This window comes from Ovis aries, chromosome 5 (genome assembly GCF_016772045.2).
Source record: "Ovis aries strain OAR_USU_Benz2616 breed Rambouillet chromosome 5, ARS-UI_Ramb_v3.0, whole genome shotgun sequence".
Classification (NCBI taxonomy): domain Eukaryota; kingdom Metazoa; phylum Chordata; class Mammalia; order Artiodactyla; family Bovidae; genus Ovis; species Ovis aries.
The window spans coordinates 92,467,581-92,490,511 of NC_056058.1; the positions used below are offsets into that span (position 1 = coordinate 92,467,581).

The 22,931-nt window shown below is 36.5% G+C and overlaps 1 protein-coding gene across 3 annotated transcripts in view; it reads right to left on the bottom strand.

Moving 5' to 3' along the window:
• SKIC3 (SKI3 subunit of superkiller complex) overlaps positions 1 to 22,931 on the bottom strand; it is a 102,224-nt gene that overhangs the window by 62,839 nt on the left and 16,454 nt on the right. For all 3 annotated transcript variants that reach the window (XM_004009085.6, XM_042250770.2, XM_060416615.1), the window contains 15 exons: positions 21,667 to 21,758; positions 21,205 to 21,280; positions 20,537 to 20,677; positions 19,018 to 19,116; positions 18,800 to 18,908; positions 9,747 to 9,887; positions 8,849 to 8,950; positions 7,886 to 8,025; positions 5,850 to 5,936; positions 5,663 to 5,766; positions 4,776 to 4,902; positions 3,971 to 4,150; positions 3,539 to 3,663; positions 2,382 to 2,635; positions 934 to 1,036 (listed from right to left, as the gene is read on the bottom strand). In XM_004009085.6, the coding sequence (XP_004009134.2) occupies positions 934 to 1,036; positions 2,382 to 2,635; positions 3,539 to 3,663; positions 3,971 to 4,150; positions 4,776 to 4,902; positions 5,663 to 5,766; positions 5,850 to 5,936; positions 7,886 to 8,025; positions 8,849 to 8,950; positions 9,747 to 9,887; positions 18,800 to 18,908; positions 19,018 to 19,116; positions 20,537 to 20,677; positions 21,205 to 21,280; positions 21,667 to 21,758 (1,880 nt within the window). The remainder of the gene's footprint in view (positions 1 to 933; positions 1,037 to 2,381; positions 2,636 to 3,538; positions 3,664 to 3,970; positions 4,151 to 4,775; positions 4,903 to 5,662; positions 5,767 to 5,849; positions 5,937 to 7,885; positions 8,026 to 8,848; positions 8,951 to 9,746; positions 9,888 to 18,799; positions 18,909 to 19,017; positions 19,117 to 20,536; positions 20,678 to 21,204; positions 21,281 to 21,666; positions 21,759 to 22,931) is intronic.

Consider the following 22,931-nt stretch of genomic DNA (forward strand, 5'->3'; position numbering starts at 1 on the left):
CCAGAACAAAATTCTCCACTCAGAAAGGCAGTATTTGGAGCTGAAGCATCATCAATCAAAGGCTCACATTTACCCTTAAATGCTAGTTCAAACAAATTACACCCTCTTCACAATACCATTCTCTATCGAAAGAGTTTTAAGTGTTATGAAAGACTTAAAAAGAAAGTACACAAATCAGAGGGAGAAAAAAGAATGAAGCTTTCACTTCAAATTTGGTTCATATTCAAAGCAAATCAATTCAAGAGCAAGGAAATCAGACACAGAGGAGAAGGCAAGCAGGAAAAGAAAGGAAGTGAAGCACAATAAAGATGTTTAAGAGCAAAAAAATTAATTCTACATCTAACTTGTGTACCTTTTATAGCCATCTATCACAAATAACATTCCACTTAAATAATGAATATAGTTTCATAAAATAACCAGAGTTGCTGAAACGTTTTCTGTCTTCTTTCTTGTTATTAGATACCACTTTTTTTCCTACACAAATTCTCTCCAGGAACAATCAGACTGCTACTTCACCTTTAGTCCTACCCATAAGTCTAACACAGGCTCTAACTACTGACTGTAAGGCCAGTTGTACACCTAAAGTGCCATTTACCAACCAGTTCCAATTAGATACTTGTACCTCTAGGTCTCCTGAAAGAGAACATGAACACAGTGGTACCCACAGCTGCTACTCCACTAGCTACTTCTTCCTTCCCACTCTTCTCTACACATCCAGCATTCCAGTTGCTAAAAGCAAGAAACTATATCTGTTCCCCAGCACAAAATCAATACAATAGGTATGTTGCAGAATTAATTGGTTAGTCTGTCATTCTTTATGTTTGCGATTCTGAATAATGACTGCTATAGCTAATAGGATAAACAGAGAATGATTTTATAATTTGACTTTATTATAATACCAAGAAAACAAACACAATAAACAATAATACTAACCGAGTAAAATATTCCAGTGCTTTCTCTATGTAGTCTACAGCTTTCCCATCAAGATAATCAACTAGAGCTGCTTTTGCCAACAGGAGGTGGCATTCACCCAAACCTAAAATCAGGTAAGTTTGTAGTTGTTAAAATATGTAAAAGAAACACTGAAAATGAACATCAAATAAATTTATTGGTATAATATTACAGACAAAATTTAATGGTATTTTATAAACAGTATCTTTAAGCATGGTCTTGCATACATTTATTGAAGAATTCAAATGGCAGGGTTCTGTTGGAGTAAACATGTATCAAAAGATAATATCTACGAAACCTATGAATTCTCATGATTTTCAACAAATTACTTACCTCTTAAAATCTTATCTTTGAAAATGGGGATATTACTTAATAAATACCTAATATGATGCTACCTGCTATCACATTATTATCATCTGGTGTCGTGAAACAAGATTTGATCTCTCTACATTCAAAATATTCATTGGGCTTCCCTTGTGGCTCGACTGGTAAAGAATCCACCTGCAATGCAGGAGACCTGGGTTCAATCCCTTGGTGGGGAAGATCCCATGGAGAAGGGAAAGGCTACTCATTCCAGTATTCTTGGCCTGGAGAATTCCATGGACTGTACAGTCCGTGGGGTTGCAAAGAGTCGGACATGACTGAGTGATTTTCACGTTCATACTATAAAAATTAAAAGAAATAGCAATTTCCTAAATTGCCTAGTAAACATTTAATAAATGTGAATTCTCCTTCTGTTAAGGAATTTCATAAAATATTTTTTTAAAGGGTTTCATGGTCTAAGTTACATGTCACTTATGACATACAACACTTCTGAATTAAACTCCCCACTGATTCTTTAAAAAGGAAAAAGAAATGGAGGAAAGCAAATACAGTGAACTCCAGTGCTTTTTTTAATGGTTAGAAATAATCATTTAAAAAGTAATAAAATATGGGTGGTGGTGTTTTACTTTAAATTACAAAAATAAGAAGGAATAGATACCTATAAAGGAACTAAAATTAATTTAGATAATTACAAACAATGAAAGTTGCCTCTAAAGTTCAAAAATTGAAAAAAATGAGGTTCTATAACTTACAAAGTAACTAAAACCTTTTAAGATATTCTGAGGATATAGTGAATTAATTATCAAAATACAAGAGTAGGAAAATTCCTATTTTAGAGATCTAATTTTTAGATCCAGTACCTATCATGCTATTTATCTAAAAGCTGTATCTCTATCACATTACCATTTATTAACTGTCACAAAACAAAATCTGACCTTTCTAGATTCAGACCTATGTAACAACCTATACTGTAAAAGGTTCTTACTGAACACATGTGATTGACTAAAGAAGTTCTTTTCAAGTTACTCAATACATTTAGAAATTTATTCAAGGATTTTATACTTTGGCATCATAAAAAGTCAAAGGAGCTATTAAAAAACAATTACCTTTCAGAGCAGGCACATAATCTTCTTTCTTTTTAATGATCAGCTGGTACTGAGCTACTGCCTCTTTGTATTTGCCGAGGGTTTGCTGTATTGCCGCCACCTTGAACACACTGTATGTGGATTCTGGGTTCAGCTCGCTGGCTTTTGTGAAGGATTTCAAGGCTGTCGTATAGCCACCTCTGCTTAAATATGCCTCTCCTAATGACTCCCAACAATTGAAGTCCTTCGGGTCTGCCCTTAATGCTGCCTGTAAACTAAGAATTTCAAGAAAGAGTAACAGAAGTGAAAGGGATAAAACTACTTCCACACCTGAAAGGAAAATACAAAGTAATTTAACTGAATCACACATATCCATGGTTTCCCTTATGAATAAAAGGGAAAACCCATATTTATTTAAAGCAGGTATACCTGTTCCTTTTATGATGTGAATTTTTTAATGGTAAGAAATGTTATTATAGTTTTGGAATGAATAATAATAAAATTTTTTTGAAGAAATGCCCACCAAAATTTCTTTTCCTTGACTGTGTGGGAGAACTCCAATTTCCTATCCTACCAGAACAGGTATACACCTAAACATCACAGTCTATAAGCTCTCACCAAGAAATATGAGAGTTGAAAAATGGGAATAACAGGCATACTTTTAATTTCAGATCAAATTCCATATCCATGAAAATTTTAAATGCCTGTATTCTAGGTATTAACATAAATCAGAAACAACTTTGATTCAAATACATTTTGTTTACACAGTTCAAGCCAAACTACTAAAAATGAGCTGCCCCAAATGCCCTTCAAGCTACTAATCTCTCTCCTGCCCCAAAACAATGCTTGTAGGTACAAGAAAAACAAAGATACTGACCTTGGCTTATTATCACTCCTTAAATTTATACTAAGAACCTACTATATACATGATACTATTAAGACTTTACTTGACTGGACGTCTCTCTCTCTTCTTAACATGAGGACATCAGTTAATTCAGTTTTGTAATTCCAGTGCATGCAGATAGTAACAGCCAATAAACCATAAATAAATTCTGCTACTTCTTCAATTAAATTACAATCTGGTGGGTGGCAACTTGTCAGTTCATTTTGGATACCAATGGAGTTTAATTTGAGGAAACATGAGGCTAACAGAAGTTAAATATAGAAAGGCGCCTTACTCAGCCACTGCTTGGGAATGCTGACCAACTTTCAGATAGTACAGGCCTCGCCTAAGCCAGGCCCACTTTGCCGTCCCAGCACTTGCCTTCTGAGTGACTGTTGTCAGGATAGCTAAGGCAGTTTCCTAACAAAATGAAAAGACTAATATTAGAGATATTAAATATTATAAAAAATACTGAACATTTATGTAAACAGATATATTTTCATTTACCACTTCTGATTTTTTAAACTGGTATATACTGAACCACACTTTCAACATTAAGCAACTCAGTATCTGCCAATAAAAATTTACTCAATTTATAAGCAGTGGCACAAATACTTGTATAGCATCTAAAAATAAAAAGTAACTTTCAAATACACATATAAAAATATTTTTACTTCTATACTCAGAATAAAATAAAAGACAAAAGTGTTTAAATTATTAGACATACCATCTCTTCAAGCTCGACACTTAAGTCAACTGCTGCAGCTCCAGATTCAGCATCGGTGTCATCTAATTCAAAAGCTTTCCTATAACATCCACGGGCCCTATTTTTATCACCTACTACATCTTTGTAATAATGACCTAAATAGGAGAAAACTTTGCCCATGTATGGATCCAGTTTGGCAGCCTTTGAAAAAAAAGATAATTACAGAATATTAAAGTTTTGTTAGGATGGGTCCCTTTAAAAACACACACAAATAAACAGATTACAGAAAAAAATTAAATATACAATATGCCAAAACATCCTTTAATGTAAGATTTAAAGCAGACATGAAAGCTAGCCATCACTACTTACAGAAAAGTAAGCATAAAAATATTATTTCTTTGCTTTAAAGAATGTGAAATTGAGTTATTACTTCATCAGTTTGACTATATGAATCAAGATAGGGATGCAAAACTTGTAGATGTTACACACCTAAAATATACGTTAAACATGGAGAAGTATGTAAGACTCATATACTGATAAAAGCAGAGTAGAATTACCTAAAAGCAATATTGTTTTCCAAGGGTAATTATGTTTCATTTTCTATAACATGTGTTTCTCAAGTAAGTAACTTTTACATTTTTATGGTTTAATTTTCTCCTTGAAAACCCATACAACCTTCTCACAAAACCTTAGGTGTGAGAGATGAAACACAAAACAAACAATTCAGTAAAGAGTAATCTTAAGTACCTAACTTATTTGATTATCAATATTTATGATTTTATAATGAATTAATTTCAACTAAGAACTAAATAATAGAATGTGTTACCTTTAAAAAGTGGGTAAAAGCCTTTGTTTTATCTCTTCTTGTTTCTTCACCCATGGACCAATATGTTAACCCAAGTTGGTAATGATATTCAGCAACTTCAGCATCTTTTTCAAGAGCTTGCTGAAAACTAAGTCACAAAAGGGAAGGATGGCATATTTAGATAGCGAGGTGGGTAGGTAGATAGATTGAAACAATTAGGAGACCCCTAACTGGAACACTAAAAGTTTGAGTTATTCAGGATGTCAAACTAGAAACAAGCTGGGGCTTCCTCGGTGGCTCAGTCAGTAAAGAACCCGCTGCAGTGCAAGAAACCCAGGTTTGATCCCTGGGTCCACAAGATCCTCTGGAGAAGAGAATGGCTACCCACTCCAGAATTCTTGCCTGAAAAATTCAATGGACAGAGGAGCCTGGTGGGCTACAGTCCATGGGGCCGCAATGAGTCAGACATGACTTAAGCAATTAAAACTGGGACTTAGGATTTAAATCATGAAGGAAAAAAAAAAAGATTTAAAGAAGAACTTAAAACCAAACAGTTACACATACTTATTGAACATTATGATTAGCTAATGAGATTTCAAAAATCCACCATGAAATTTTCCATAGTTACTGTGCTATATAAAAAAAAATACATTTTTTAAAAATAGTAAAGCTTACAAAGAGCAAATTTATGCAAAATTAGATCTTTTTCTGGACATGAATTTGAGCAAACTCCAGAAGAGAGTGGAGAAAAGAGGAGCCAATAAGCCACTGGATGACAGAGTTGGACACAGCTTAGCAACAACAAAAACAACAATGAAAATCTTTATCAAATTCCTTCGGTTCGAATTTTCAAGAAATAATAAATTAAGGCATGTCTAGATTTATGAGCAATCTAAACATATCCTCACCATTTTTCTGCTTGTAGATAGTCCTTTTCGGTAAAATGAATCAGAGCCTCCAGGGCATGTGCTTCAGTTAGGTCAGGGTAAGAAGAGAGAAGGTCTTCCATAATCTATAAAGTATATATCTATCAATTTCATATCCAGACAAAAATAATTTTTAACTTAAAAATTCAGCTTAAATGAAAACACCAACCTTTGAAGCTTCATCTAATGAGCCCTTGTTCAGATAGGCCAAGCCTTTGAGAACCAAAAGTCCTGGTATATTATTTGCATCAGAAACCTAGAAAATAATTTAAAGAATTGCTATAAATCTCCCACAACACAATGCAGCAGAGTTTGCTTTATGATCAAAGTATAAAGACTCAGATAGAGGTCCTGATTTCTATCACTATTAACACTTTCATTCTTTGTAATCTTTTCATTAAAGAAAATTTCAAATATATCAAAGTTAGAGAATAATAGCATAATAAACACACATCTACTTATCATTCAGTTTCAAAATTTTTAACTCAAAGCCAATCTTTTACCATCTGTCTTTCTACTCATTTCATCAAACTCCTGCTTAGATTACCCCCAAATTATAAATTTTCACTTCACAGTTCAGTATCTATATCTGATATATAAATTTATTTTTAATAACATAATACACTACCATCATAAACACATATGCAAAATCAATAATACATCCTTAACATCATCAAATAATTAGCCAGTGTTCAAATTTATCATTTGTCTCATAAAATACTTAAACAATTCGTTTTAATCAAATCTAAGTAAGGGGCATACATTTCAACTGGTTGATATGTCTCTTAAGTCTCTTTTAATTTATAGACTTCTCTTCCATCTCTTTTTTTTTCTCCCTTACTATCGAAAGTACAGGCCACTGTCATCATTTCTCCGAGTCTGGCATTTGATGAATATATTCTCATGGTACTGACATGTTACCTGATCCCCTGTATCTTATATAAATCAGCAGGTCTAGAAGTTTGATCTCATTAGGTTTGATGCTCTGGCAAGAATACCTCGTGTGTACCTGCACCAGGTTACGTCTAGTTGTCTTTTTTCTCATGATGTTTTAATCCATTTCAGACTTCAAAATAGTGATTTTCTGATTTTATCATTCCTTCTTTCCTTACTCAGTGGCATAATTCAACAAAGAGAAGATTCTTCTCTCATTATCTATTTGATTATTCTGAGGAACAGTTCATAAAGGACACAAAGGGTACTTTTTTCGTTCTAACTGCTTCCTTAGCATCCTTCAAAGACGCACTTTATTGAGGATGCTTCATTGATTTTTTTGGTATCAATATTAACATAAGGATTTAAATATAAATGATGTCTTTTCATCTACTGCAGTTACTAGTTTCCAAAGCATCCCCTCTTTAGTCTGCAAAAATCAATGCATGCTAGCTCCTGAACCCTTCAGAGATAATTCTAATAGCCGTTTATAATTTCTTTGATTTCTTGCATTATAAGATGTTCTGGGCTCTTCTTATACGTTTTCTGTCTCAGACTTGGATTCCACCAGTTCTTCCAAAAACTCATCTTTCTTTTTTGTAAAAAAACAAACAAACAACCATGGAAAGACCTTTCCAAAGCATCCACACAAAACACATTGTTGATGAAGACAAGAAGACAAGTAGAAACAAGAAAATAAGACACTAGGTCTTGAAGGATTCTGACAGCTGTTCTAATTTTAAAGAAATACTATGAAATGCAAAGCCCTTAGAAATATACAAAACAAGGACTTTTTTTACAAAAATTAAAAATTCTGCAATATACTGGGTGATATAATTTCAATTTTACAAAAAAATTGCCTTTATCTGAAAAATATCTTTAAAGGCATCATGAAACTACTAGTGTCTTTAATAATTCTTGTCAATAATCTATGAAATATTATCTGAAGGGCAAAATTTAGAATTTCAAATTAATAATAATCAAGTAGTGATAACCCCAGAGGGCAAAATGTGAAAAGGAGGATAAAAGTGAGAGTAAGAAAGAAACTGCATCATAAGAAAAACATGGTAAGCACTTAACCAAGAAGCAAACAAATAACTTGAGGAGTTTCCAAGTGTGTAAATAACTTACAGAAGTGCAGATTTAGTGAATTCATACCTCTAAAACAAAATTTTTCTAAGTAACTATTTGTGGCAAGGAGAGAATGGTTGATGCCCAGTTGACCAGAAACTAAATATTAATAATGAAGGGAAAATTCGATGATAAGACTACCTGATCAAGAGTATGAATTGCTTCCTCTGAAGATTCATAATCTGAGAGTTTAATCAAAGCCTCTGCTTTCAAATGAAGACAAAGATTCTTCTGATGCAGACTGCCACCAGACACACCAAGATTATCTATATTCTTCAGAGCTGACAAAAGGAAGGAGAGCTGAATGAAGACAACCAAAACACTTCACTTTTATTTCTTAAGGGCAACATAACAAACTACAGGTACAGTAAGAATAAACTGTTGAAATAACATACATGAAGAACAATTCAAAGCTAAATAAAAATTCTTCCCTGAACTCTTCATGAAAATACCTGAAAACAGATCAAAATTTAAAACCTCTATCTTCACATAACATATAATAAAACTGAACATCCTAAAACAAAACAATGGCTGTCTATATCTGCTAAATAACAGAGGTTAACCCTTAGCCAAAGCATCTATCACAAAAACAGCCCATTAAAATTAAGGGAAGGGTAAAGAAGCTAAATTAGGACAAACCTTGGTAAATTATTTCTCAGCTGCAGAAGCAAGGTCACCAACTAGGTCAAGAGCAGTGAATCGCTTTCATGATTTCTGACACCCACAACTGACCCATGTGAACATATTCAAATAAGCTCGAAGATACCTTTCCTTATCTTATTATCTACATTAGAGGAATCAAGAAGCTACACTGGAGTGAAGGTTGTAGAACACACAAGAAACTTCCCTATTACACAGAGCATCACCACACAAGCCTAAATTGACTTTATCAAAATTCCAACTATAGGTAACCTTGGAAAAATACTGTCAGTTTAAAAATAAATATAATAGTAAACATGCATACAGACTTGATGGGCTTTTTTTACTCTCCCCAATAAAATTTAAATTAGCTGTCAACTCAGAATACAAAATAAAGCACCATCATCATTCTTCCTTAAGACAAGAAGCAGCAGGGTTGGCCACCCTTAAAGATGTCAGGAATACCTTGATTGCATGAAAGAACAGCTTCCTTAGGTTTATGCATTCTGACTTGGGCTTCTGCCAGATGATACCATCCAGCTGTGCAGAGGGGGCTTTCCTTTATCCCTAAGAAGATAACAGCAATCACAAAGTCCAAGGTTTCCATTACTACTGAGGTGAACAGCCCCACCACCCACTCCCAAATCAGTCTCCTCCCCTCTCCCTTGTCACCCATATCTAAACAGTCAAAGTCACACTGATTCCATGCCCGTCACTTCAGTTGGGATCTCCATCATCCATCCCAGATCAGTGCAAGTGCTTGCCCTCTACTCAAATTCATTCTCTACAGTGTAGCCAGAATATTTCTAAAAATACATATGGGATTATGAAACCCCTATACTCAAGACCTTCCAATGGTTCCCAGTTGGATAACACACAAACTCCTTAGCAAGGTTTACAAGGCCCCTTTCCAGCCTCAATTGTTCTCAGACTTCCTTTTCCAGTCTCCCTGAGTGCCACGAATGCCAGCTCTTCTCTCATCTAAGCCTATCTCAACTCTCGGCCCGCAGCACCCTCCCCACCGCCAGGCTTTCTATCTGTCACTCAGATCTCAATCTGAATGAAAGTTCATCCAGAAACATCATACTGGGCAAGACTAAATTAAAGCCTCCTAAGGATGGAGACATTATCTTTATTTTACAATAAGACACAAAGAGTTTAATGAACTTTCCTAAGGTCTTGAAATGTGTGAATGGCAGAATTGGAATTCAAACTTAAGCAGACTCCAGAATATGTATGTAAATTTTTTTTTTTTTTTTGCTTCTATCCTAAATATATATATTCCTTAAAGAAAGGCCCAAAGATAAATAACTGCTGACTAACACCTATACCTCATGTTATACACTGCACACCATACACTTACCTTCTGTTAAGTTCCTAACAGCATCTTCGTACTTTTTGTCTTGTAATGCTTTGATGCCTAAACCTATGAGACCTGCGCCACTTTGGGGATCCATTTCCACTAGTCTACAACAATATTGTTCTCCCTCATCAGTAAGACTTCCTGGAATTAAAAGAAAAAGTTATTAGCATACATATACCAATATGTGCCAAAACCTACGCACCATAAATCGTTTTAAGATTTAAGTTTTTGAAAACTTAAATCTCAAAAGCTGTGTTCTACAGACACCTCCACATTCTGATTCCAGGAATTCAAAACTTAAATAGATCAACGAATCTAGAAAATATTAACATTTCATTTTTAAAAAATCATGTTCCTTCTTCTTCTTAAATACCAGAAGTAGAAACCACTTTAGTCACAGCAGTATCAGTAAACCAAACCTGCTGTTTGGTTTCAAACAAGAAACCTATGGCTACTTGTCATAATGCTAAGACTCAGCCACCGCTTGACACCAGGTCTCCCTTTTCTACTCAGCAGTAACAATTTTGGTTGTTAGATGAAGGAATTCTTGTCAAAGGACAGAATCTTCGCGAATTTCTCCTTGGACAACAATGTGCTGCCAGAGACTGACACCCACGGTGCCAGATGCAGTGGACTCGTCCAGCGCATGGTGCCCTGTACAAAGACTGAGTCACATTCTCAGGCTGACAAGCTCAGCACTACATTTTTGCATTCTTTCAAAACTTCCTTTTCCTATGTAAGTTAACAGTTAAGCTTACATAGTATTCATTCAATGTCTGCATTTTGAATTTATTTTGGTAAAAAAAATTAGCTTAGAAAACATTGTAGGTTCTGTTTCCATTTTCTCAAACCACAATCAATCTCAAGATTCCTATTCCCAGAAAAGCAGAAAAACAGGTGGAAAAGATGGCTTCTGTTTTGACAATAAACTGTGAATACCATTCACCACTTTAATAAATTGTTTAATCACATAAGAAAATTCTTAAAAAGTAATTTAGACAGTAATTTACAACTTGAAGCAATAAACAAGGGAATAAATAAAAACAGGTTAACTGAAAAAAGACCTGATGCTCATGTATCTATGTAAAACAGACAGTCACAAACCACATATGGAACCACTGTTTCAGCAACAGATATTAAAGGTGGATTCTTTGCATGATACCATTTAGCGTACATATTTACACAAAAATTTCAAAACCAAACATACAACAATGCATAATCCCTAAATAATATTTTACATATTAACTTAGAAGTCCAAGCTAGCGCCAAAGATTCACAGAATTCATAATGGCTAAAGAATTAAAACTTCAATACTGTTTGGTGAAATGTGAGAATCAATTGGAAGAAATATTACTTTGGGTTAATAAGCCAGAAAAAAGAAGCCTGCTTCTAGACAAGAATTCTCCTTCTGTCAACATGTTCTACCACTTCTATAAATATGAATTCCAAGAATAGACATGCCTAGTTTCATACACCCTACATCCTCCAAAAGCAAACCACTGGGGTCCCACCCTCTATTTTATCCAGTGCTATTGTCTAAACTAGATATCAGAATAACCTAGAGAACTTTTTATTTATTTTTTTAATATAAATTCATTTAATTGGAGGTTAATTACTTTACAATATTGTATTGGTTTTGCCATACATCAAGATGAATCCGCCACAGCTATACACGTGTTCCCCATTCTGAAGCCCCCTCCCACTTCCCTCCCCGTACCATCCCTCTGGGTTGTCCCAGTGCACCAGCCCCAAGCATCCAGTATTATGCATCAAGCCTGGACTGGCGATTCATTTCATATATGATATTATACGTTTCAGTGCCATTCTCCCAAATCATCCCACCCTCTCCCTCTCCCACAGAGTCCAAAAGCCTGTTCTATACATCTGTGTCTCTTTTGCTGTCTCGCATACAAGGTTATCCTTACCATCTTTCTAAATTCCATATATATGCATTAGTATACTGTATTGGTGTTTTTCTTTCTGGCTTACTTCACTCTGTATAATAGGCTCCAGTTTCATCCACCTCATTAGAACTGATTCAAATGTATTCTTTTTAATGGCTGAGTAATACTCCATTGTGTATATGTACCACAGCTTTCTTATCCATTCATCTGCTGATGGACATCTAGGTTGCTTCCATGTCCTGGCTATTATAAACAGTGTTGTGATGAACATTGGGGTTCATGTGTCTCTCTCAATTCTGGTATCCTCAGTGTGTATGCCCAGCAGTGGGATTGCTGGGTCATAAGGCAGTTCTATTTGCAGTTTTTTAACGAATCTCCACACTGTTCTCCACTGTACTAGTCTGCATTCCCACCAACAGTGTTAGAGGGTTCCCTTTTCTCCACACCCTCTCCAGCATTTATTGCTTGTGGACTTTTGGATCGCAGCCATTCTGACTGGTGTGAAACGGTCCCTCATTGTGGTCTTGATTTGCATTTCTCTGATAATGAGTGATGTTGAGCATCTTTTCACGTGTTTGTTAGCCATCCGTATGTCTTCTTTGGAGAAATGTCTATTTAGTTCATTGGCCCATTTTTTGATTGGGTTGTTTATTTTTCTGGAATTGAGCTGCATAAGTTGCTTGTATATTTTTGAGATTAGTTGTTTGTCAGTTGCTTCATTTGCTATTATTTTCTCCCATTCCGAAGGCTGTTTTTTCACCTTTAGTTTTCTTTGTTGTGCAGAAGCTTTTAGGTTTAATTAGGTCCCATTTGTTTATTTTTGCTTTTATTTCCAATATTCTGGGAGGTGGGTCATAGAGGATCCTGCTGTGATTTATGTCGGAGAGTGTTTTGCCTATGTTCTCCTCTAGGAGTTTTATAGTTTCTGGTCTTACGTTTAGATCTTTAATCCATTTTGAGTTTATTTTTGTGTATGGTGTTAGAAAGTGTTCTAGTTTCATTCTTTTACAAGTGGTTGACCAGTTTTCCCAGCACCACTTCTTAAAGAGATTGTCTTTAATCCATTGTATATTCTTGCCTCCTTTGTCAAAGATAAGGTGTCCATAGGTGCATGGATTTATCTCTGGGCTTTCTATTTTGTTCCATTGATCTATATTTCTGTCTTTGTGCCAGTACCATACTGTCTTGACGACTGTGGCTTTGTAGTAGAGCCTGAAGTCAGGCAGGTTGATTCCTCCAGTTCCACAGAGGACTTTTTAAAACCAAAAATGCTGAGCTCCACTCCCAAAGTTTCTGATTCAGTTAGGTCTGCTATTAGTCCTGAGAACCTGCATTTCTAACAAGTTCTCAGGTGATATTGATACTCCTGGTCCAGAGGTCATACTTTAAGAACCACCAGTCTACAGTATTTGCCAATACCATATGCCAACTGTATTATTAGCTTTATGCCTTTGCTGTCTTTGTAACTACACAGTCATTTCTGAAAGATAGGAACTAGCATGGTATCTTGCACATGGCAGACATTCATTAAATATTGTAATGCTCTTTTAAAAATACCGTTGTGGGGCTTTACTAGTGGCTCAGCAGTGAGGAATCCCCCTGCCAGCGCAAGGGACATGAGTTCAGTCCTTGAGCTGGGAAGATCCCATGTGCTGCGGAGCAGAAGGCCCATGAGTCACAACTACTGAGCCTCTGCTCTAGAGCCCGGGAGATGTAACCACTAAGCCCATATGCCACAGCTGCTGAAGCCCAGGTATCCTGGGGCCCACACTCCACAACAGGAGACACCACCACAAGAGGCCCTCCACCGTGGCTGGGAAGTGGTCCCCACTCGCTGCAACCAGAGAAAAGCCCACACAGCAGCGAAAACCCAGCACAGCTAAAAGGAAAAACTTTAAAAAATTAATACCATAATAACAGATGTCCCAAAAGACTGACTCTATGAATAGGTAAATGGCCGAGAATTACTATGGAAAATTAAAAACAGTCACCATTCTAAAAAGGAAAATAAAATGGGTACTAAAATTTTATCTTCAATTTCTACTCAACTGAGTCAAAACTCTCTTACTCCCTAAAAACACAATTCATGACAGGCTCTCCTTTCTATTAAAACTGCCCTGATTACAGAAAACACACCTAGGATGAAAAGAAGACAAGCCAGTCAGGCATCTTTCCAACGATCATCCATCCACACTGAGGGTAAGCGAAGTGTGACTAGTAGATGAAAACAGTTTCCAAAAGTCCAGGAACAACATGAAAACCTTTTAAAACAAGGTGAATTTTTCTAACATACTCCCTTTGTTAACATCTGGGAGCACAATTATAGAAACAAAATGAAATTTGAGGAAACTATATTCATGTCAAGCCCTTAAGAACATACTTTCTACATATGATCAAGTGGCACTTAGAGGATTTCTCTATAGTGTTCACAAAAACCATCAACAGTAATAACAACACTAGTGATCCTGTGTAAAGAGACAAGGAATATTCCAGCTTCAACTCTCAATCCACTTCTCCATACTAATTCTTATTGAAAATACTACCTATACAAATGTTGAAGACAAAACCAGAAAGTAAACAGATTTCATTAATCTGAATAGAAAATCATTTACTTATCTGCTCTTTTTAACATTTAAAAGATTCCAAGATTCCAGATTCAGTGACTTTAAAAGAGTTTGGCAATATTACCTTTATTTATCAATAAGGCAAGTAAGAGGCACTTCCCTAGTGGTCCAATAGTTAAGACTGTGCTCCCAATGCAGGAGACCCGGGTTCGATCCCTGGTCAGGGAACTAGATCCCACATGCCACAACTAAAGATCCCAAACATTGCAACACAGCCAAATAAAAAAATAAACAGGGCAAGCGAGACATGGAGCTGATGAAAGATGTTCTGAAAAGGTTCAGAGCAGGTGCTAAGTAATAGTGATAAGAATTCTGTCTCCTAAAGTTTATCACAAAAAAAGGCAAGAGGTGTTTGTTTGTTTTTTTTTTTAATAACTATTTTATTTCTGACATCCCAAAGAAATCCATCAGTGTTACGAAACTTTTTTTTTTAAATAACCTAGCTTGGGAGGGAGAAAAACAGCATGTACTCATTTCTTTATTTCCACCTGGATTTTCTAATATTTCTAGAACACAAAATCTTAAACTCTTTTCTGTTTGAAGAACCGAGTCTTTTTTATCTTCCCCCATTTCAGCAATAAAGCAAAACAAAATAAATCAAAAAAGGTCATTTAGCATGAAGTAACATTTCATCAGGTGACGACTGTGAAAGCTATTCACTTAATATGTGAAACTTTATAAACGGAGTCATTTTGAAAACACATCAAGCCTCGACATGCAAAGGAGAACAAAAGAGAATGGAATCTATTTGTCCTCAGTGGAAAAGAACCCAGTGATTAACTGCTGTTGAAGCAGCAAATTCTGCAGGCACTGAAGTACTCTGGGGGAGGATAGATCAGCCTTTAGGAGGCCTTCCAGATTTTCAAAAGCTCTTAATATACAGAAAGTTCGGCTTCAAGGAGCAATGAAAATATAAAAAAGAAAGAAACCATTAAGCATAATTTCCTACTGTCCTGCCTTAACTATTCAGCTCTCACCCCAGAATAATGCTACACCTTCTGTATCTAACGTGTCCAAGTCTGCACTGGTCCATTCCTCAAACCATCACAACTAACATTCCAGCAGGGAAAGAAGCTGTCCCACGTGGATAAATATCCACCAACCCACGCCCCTTTGCCAGGATATAGATCTCTCTTTCAATTCTGCAAATTGCTGCTGCTACTGCTGCTAAGACGCTTCAGTTGTGTCCAACTCTGTGCAACCCCATAGACGGCAACCCACGAGGCTCCCTTGTCCCTGGGATTCTCCAGGCAAGAACACTGGAGTGGGGTGCCATTCCCTTCTCCAATGCATGAAAGTGAAAAGTGAAAGTGAAGTCACTCAGTAGTGTCTGACTCTTAGCGACCCCATGGACTGCGCCCACCAGGCTCCTCCATCCATGGGATTTTCTAGGCAAGAGTGCTGGAGTGGGGTGCCATTGCAAATTACCCATCCTCAAAACCTCTTTGAGAATGATTTTTTTTTTTTCACATAAACCAACACCCTCTCTAATCAAACAGCATAACCCCTTTGCTATCTCTTTACTAAAATACTTTGTCAAGTATTGAATTTATAGGCAAAAGTCTGCACACTACTTTTTTCTTTGTCTGGTTTTGTTTTTTAGTTCATTTTTAATTGAAGGATAAGTGCTTTACATGCAAACTACTTGTTGATCCCACTTCTACAATTTTGTAGGCTTTTGGGGATATGAAGGCATATTTACTTGAAAAATTCACATTACAGGGTTGTATGTGCCTATTAAGAAAATGTTTAATTAGTTTCCAAAAGGAAATGCCAGAGTATCTTCATGTGAGCAGGTCAAGAATGAGGGAATGGCACAAGCCATTAATAGCTGAACAGGAACAGAAACAAAAGGGTGAACTCCAGCCATGAGTTTATCAATCACAACTATAATCACAGAAAAATGGCTGAAGGATGGATACCAGGGGCTACACGATAAAGAAAACCAGTCCGCTTATCTTGGGAACACACTGGCCTCAAGTTAAAATTTGAAGAAACTGAGTGATTTAGAACTATGCTTCCTATTAGAGGAAAACAAAACAAAATAAAAAACCACACATACAAGCTCTAAGCATGCTTCCTGTACTGAAAGTCTCTCAGCAGGCATCCTCCTCCTTGACTGCAAGGCATTGTCCATAATGTTAACTAGCTCTTTCTTCTTGAAACTCTCCTTCCAGATGGCACCACTGCAATTCCCCTTCTCCTCTAGAAGTCTATTATCCCCTTCTCACGCTTCCTCCTCCCCTCCCTTAACTGAAGTCAGTCCGTCCCTGGATTGCTTCCCTTTATACCTGCTCACCACTTCTTCCTACTCTTTCCCCATCATGTATTCTAAGTTTCAATTCACTCACTTTGATTAAAAAAGACAGCCCTACTAAAGGCCTCTTAATCATAAAGCTAGTTGCTCAATCTCTCAAAACTGATCCCCCTTGTGAAATGCTTTCCTTGCCTTTTGTCTTGCTTTTTATCGAGGTCCCCCACCTTCCTCTCTGACCTCTTCACTTCTCTGTCCTCCATTTCCTTCTTCCCCTCTTCCTCCCTTTCCACACAAGGCACATTATACATGTTTCTGCTCTTCAGGCATCCTCTGAAGTTGTCCATTCCATTCCCTTCCACCTACATGCAAATGGTGTCCAAGTCTTAAAACTAGCCTTTGTACTGATCTCTCGTGAGCAAACCCTGACAAGCGTTCCCCTCTGAACACCCGTTAACACCTCCTCTCAACAACTTACCTTTGTACAAACCATCATTCCATATTAGTGCAACTTTTCAGGAAAGCCCCAAATCAAAATTGATTTCTCCCTCCCTTCACCTCTAAAAAAATCTCTATTTCCTTCATTCACCTGTTACTTTCAGTTGCTATCATATTCCCAGTTCATTCGTTCCTATAGTTCACTTGTTCTTAGTATTACTTATTCTATCCAATCTAGTCTATCTTCTGTACAATATATCCAGCATACCATGTTAAAGACTTTATACTTCATAAAGCTACTCTATGACACTTTTGTGCTTCCCACGTGGCACTAGCGGTAAAGAATCCGCCTGCCAATGCAGGAGATACAAGAGATGCAGGTTCGATCCCTAGGTCAGGAAGATCCCCTGGAGGAAATGGCAACCCACTCCAGTATTCTTGCCTGAAAAATTCCCCGGACAGAGGAGTCTGGCAGGATACAGTCCAAGGGGTCACAAAGAATCGGCCACAACTGAGCACGCAAAACACTTACAACATCTGCTTTTCTCAAGTTAGAGCAAAGTGCTCTTCCACGTCTATCTTGGACTCAGTTAAAGTAAGGAGAAGGGGATCCATTTACTGCTCACCACAGAAAAATCAAAGACTGAAGGTAAGAGTTCAGGATTTCAACTCAGGCACGAGAGGGGAAAAAATACAAGTTGGACTTAGAAGGGGAAGCCAGAGTAGGCAGAGTCAAGATTGGTGTAATGAGATTTCTGTAACAGGAATTTTCCCTCAATTATCCTTAGCGGTAATTTTCGACCATTTTTCAATTATGGAATATGTGATGGTCAGTAACAAAGCATTCCCAAATATATACTCATTTAGCAACAAAGTGAAAAAACTTAGCTTAGGAAAGCTCTGCACCAACTCACAATCACTATCACACTGGTACTGGTACTGTTAATTCCATCCCAAAGACTGACTTCGATGAACTTTATTTGTGTCAGGTGAATACAGATACAGACAGGAGTGATATTCAAGTTATTTTTAAAGCACCTATTCAGCACAGACCCTGGCAAAAAAGGACAGCAGCTGCTGTGAAAACCAATATAGTCAACATCCTGTAAACTGACAGGCACAGACAACTACAGCTGCAACTTGTGGCAACTCCCAGCAGGCTAGCCGTCATCACCTCTTTCTCTTCCCCCAGAGAAAGCACACCATGAAGCAAAAGCACGGAGCACACACTAAGACACACTCTCTGACTTGAATTCTGCTGTTTTATTGAAAAGGCAGATCTTTCACAAACTTCATTACTTTATCATATTTAACAATGTACTTGTGGACACTGACATACGATATAACATCAACACTGAGAATGCTTATCATTAACAAAATCTTCTGCAGGACATTCACAGCCCTATGTAATACAGTCTAAACTACTTAACCGAAACAGATCTTAGTTAGTCTTTCTACTACAGCAAATAAAACTATTCTACTATTCCCCCAAACTGCACCTAGCTCCATACCTCTGCTCATGCCATGGGGACTATCTTTCACTTCCTCCTGTTCATCTAATTTCTATGGAAAATTCAAGACCTCCAATTCCCACCTTCCAAAAGAACTTACTAATCAACAATGAACTCAGTGGCTCACAATTCCCTGAGTCACTATACTTTCCTGTATTTCTTAGCCTTTTCATGTGTATAAAGACTAAGTATCATACCTCCTCTCATGTCCAGAAATACTGAAACAATACCTTACATGTGACAGGCAATAGAGCAATTTTTGATTGACAGCAACATTACTCTCACAACTCTAGGACACACAATATAATAGAGAAGAAATTACCTGATTCAATTAAATGTAAACAAAGCACTTCTAGTGGATATTGTACAGTGGGATAGATGTTTATCATTCCTTCACAGGCCTTCTTCAACCTAGCAGTCTCATGAGGAAACTTGAAAATAAAAAAAGAAAAATAAACTGAGTAGCAGTAAAATATATTTACGAATACTTCCCTAATTAGAATAGAAAAGTCATATTAGAGATTTTAAAAATCAACTTACTTTGGATAAACACTGAATGAAATGTTTATAAAGCACTTGGTGATCTTCACTAGGAATCTTATCTGATAAGCCCAGTGCATTCTCATAAGCAGTTAAAAGCTGAAACAAAGAAACAGAATAGCTATCATCTGTAGTTTACTTAAGTGACAAATGTAACAAATAGTTGAACACAGAAGACTGCTTATACAAAGGACACCCTCAATTAGTAACTGAAGATATGTTTATTGTTTGGCCCTGACAATTTCAATGAGGGGGAAAAATGTATAAGCTTGGAATACATTCCAACTCCAACTGGCCAACAGACTGCATTGAACAAATAAGGGACAACTATAAATTGCATAACAACATTAATGAAACATTCTCATAAGTGCTTGCTGCTCTCTACTAAGTAGTTAAGAGGTGTAGTCTCATAGGTCAGTATGGCTTCTATTGCTCAGATCACTTTTAAAACATCCCTTCTGAAATCACCAATACAGTCTTTGGAACATCTTCATAATAGCAAATCTTCAATCTCAAAAACAAAATGTTTCTGAAGTCATACTTTTGGTAAAAGAAAATCAGAGATATGACTGAACTATAATGAGATCATTTTTTTATACAGTACTATTAACTGACTTTGAAGAAAATTCCAAAAGAAGCCTTCTAAATGTTTCCTCAGCAAATACAGCAATACCTGAATACAAAAGGCAAGCACTTTTAAAGAGTACCATTTATTTGGTTACGTAAGTTACGCATTTTTCAAAATGAATTTCCATGACTGTATAATGAAAATTCATAATATAGTTCACCATCTCAAATTCTCTTTGTAAAGAATGACATAAAGTCTGTATGCAGCAGGGGAGGGATAAACTGGGAAACTGGGATCGGCATATACACAGTACTATATACAAAATACGTATACTGATATACTAATATATACTAATACGTAACTAATAAGGACATGCTGTATCTGGCACAGGGAACTCTACTGAATACTCTTTAATGACCTATATGGGAAAAGAATCTAACCAGAGTAGATATATGGATATGAACAACTGATTCACTTTGCTGTACACCTGAAATGAACACAACACTGTAAACCAGTTAATACTTCAATAAAAATTAAATACATAAATAAATAAAATGCTCTAATTGTTAAACCTGAAAGCAATTTAGTACTCTTAGTTCAGAAATATGAAGAAACATACCGTTAAGGTACAACTTTTTAGAACTAGCAGTTACATAAAAGTCAATTTCACTGTTTCTTCTTCACAGTTATTAAGTAACTGATACAGTGTGAATTCTTGTGAATACAAGGACCTAAAATTTTGATACCCTGAATACCACTTCCACTCTGTCCAGACTTAGTCTGAAACTGTAGGCCTGTAATTCTTACTTTATCAGGAAGAGCCTCTATGAATTTAAAATATCTAGTCTGACATACGGTGTTTTTCTGTATTACATCATGTTTCCATTTTCTAAATTCAACTGAATGATCAACTTTCGTGATACAAACTGTGGGGAGTACATGGCTCAGTACCAATTGCTGGGTCTCATTATTCTGATCCTCAGTGCACTCAGCCAGCAACTGAGTCAATTTCCTCCACAGCTGATGAAGCTCCTGGTTGTCTGCACCTTCTTCCTGTCGTGTCTTTATCAATTTGTGCCATGTTCGGGCCACCTATCAAGGAGATTTTAAATGGTTACTATATCTAAAATACTGAAACGCTATTAAAAACATTTAAATCTACAAATAAAAACATTTTTATTTACTAATACATAAAAATTACAAAAGCAGAGAGCTCCATCTATTATCAATTCCATTAAAAAAAAAAAACAGGATGATTGGGCAAACCCACACAGTCCTTATATGAGAAGTATGACTGAGACACCAGAGTACATGCAGGAATGACTGCATGCCCCAGTCCTCACAACTTACAGCATCAGCAGTGGGACACCACAAACGAGTCACTGAATTCTACAGATGATTCACTTTTACTTATTTGATTTATCCCTGCCCAGTTTCAAAAACGTTTGGAAGTTATGATACCTGAATTCCAATTTACAGTTTTCAAAGCACTGTACCATATGTTTTGATGCCATACCATATGTTAGTTTTTTAAATGTTTCCTTAAGCTGAATGAACGCTTCCTTTTAGTAATGGTTTTATTAAAAGAAATTTACTACCAAAGCAAATCATTAACCAACCTCTACGTGTTTCTTCTCTTGGTAATACAGATCCACCAGTTTCTTACAGACATCACACCACTTCTGTTTGTCAACACTTAGAATAGAAAAAGAGGATTTTGAATCTGATTAATGAAAAAAACTGAGGACTTAAGACACAAAAATTAAAATATCCCCAAAATAATACTACCGGAACATATCCTCTATCACACTACAACAAAATTTCATAAAATGAGCCTCTCATAAAAAAGAAAGGTTTAAAAAACATTATCTTCTATTATATTGACTAAAAATAATATCAAAGTTCTCAAATTAGTCAACCCCCCTACTATTACTGTTTCTATCACAAGTAAGAGATTCTGTAACAATAGTTTGAAAGAAAAATAATTTCCAATTCCCAGTAAATGTCTTCTATATAATTTTAATCAGTTTTTTCTACTTCAAGCGGTTAAAGAAACGAGCCTTTCCCCACACACTGATTACCTTTCATACAGATCCAGGAGTTTTTGGTAAACACCAGGTAAGTCATCCTTAGCATTTATGTGATTACATTTCTCATACAAACTTGCTAACCCCTAAAAGAGGAAACAGCAGTGATTACTCTTCCAAAGACATCTAGTGTGCTCACATTTATTTTGCTAAGTAAAGTGACAATCTACTGTAAAGATTATTTATGATAGAGATTATTATAGTTTATAGATGAAATAAAACACCTGAGATTTGCCTCCAAATAACTGGAGGCAGGAGGGAGTGGGTGCAAGTACAGATGGAATAACACTGGCCATGAGCAGGTTTTTATTGAACCTGGGAGCCAGCACGGGAGATCCCACCCATGACAAAGTCATGTGAAGGAGACCTGATAAGCAAGGCTTCAGGACTCGAGGGACTCCCTGGGCCATCTCACCCATGAACCAAGGCTTCAGGACTCGAGAGACCCCTGGACCTGCTCGAGCATCTACCCCAAAACCAGAATCTGTCTTACTATTTTACGCCTTTCACCAACTCTTCTGACATTAACAGAGGGCTGTCCCCAACCACCTTTCTCTGGAAAAAGTTAACTTAGGGCTTTAGCTAATAAGTCTCCTGGACATGACAGGAGTGTTTCAATTCAAACCCCTCTGATGGCTTTCTAGCTTGCCTGACAGGTTTATCCAAACTCTTTCAGTTACGCATGATTATTCACAGCCTCCCAACTGTGAAAGGCACAGAAAGCCTAAAAGTATAGAACCTTTCACAGAGTTAAAAACTATCAGAACAGTGCTAGTGTAGGATTTCACTGTTAAGCCAATGTTTGCTGCCAAGTTCCCATATCCCTTATCCATTTTGCACCTGGGAGTGCATTAGTTAACATAGTTGGAATTTAAGAAAAACAAGCAGTAACCTTGGAATTAACCACATCAGACCTTTGAGCTAATTGGTTCTTTCTTTGTTGTAACTCACTGCACCTTTGCTCCATGAGAAATGTAACTCTGTTTATTACTTTTTGAAGTTGACATAGATTAGAAATATAAAGAAAAAAACACTTCTTTTCAAGGGAAAATAAGTTTTCTGGCTGAGCAGCCTTTATCAAAAGAGGGCCATAAAATGTTCACAGGCCTCCAAGGCCAGAAGATAATATACACAACATTGTTTATGGGAAAAGTATGCAAAAAAAATCCTGGTTTCGATAAGGGCAAAACTGCTGGAGTGTTTGGGCTGATTCTGCATGACCTTGTATCTTTCATTTCCCTCTGTGTACAAGTCAAAGT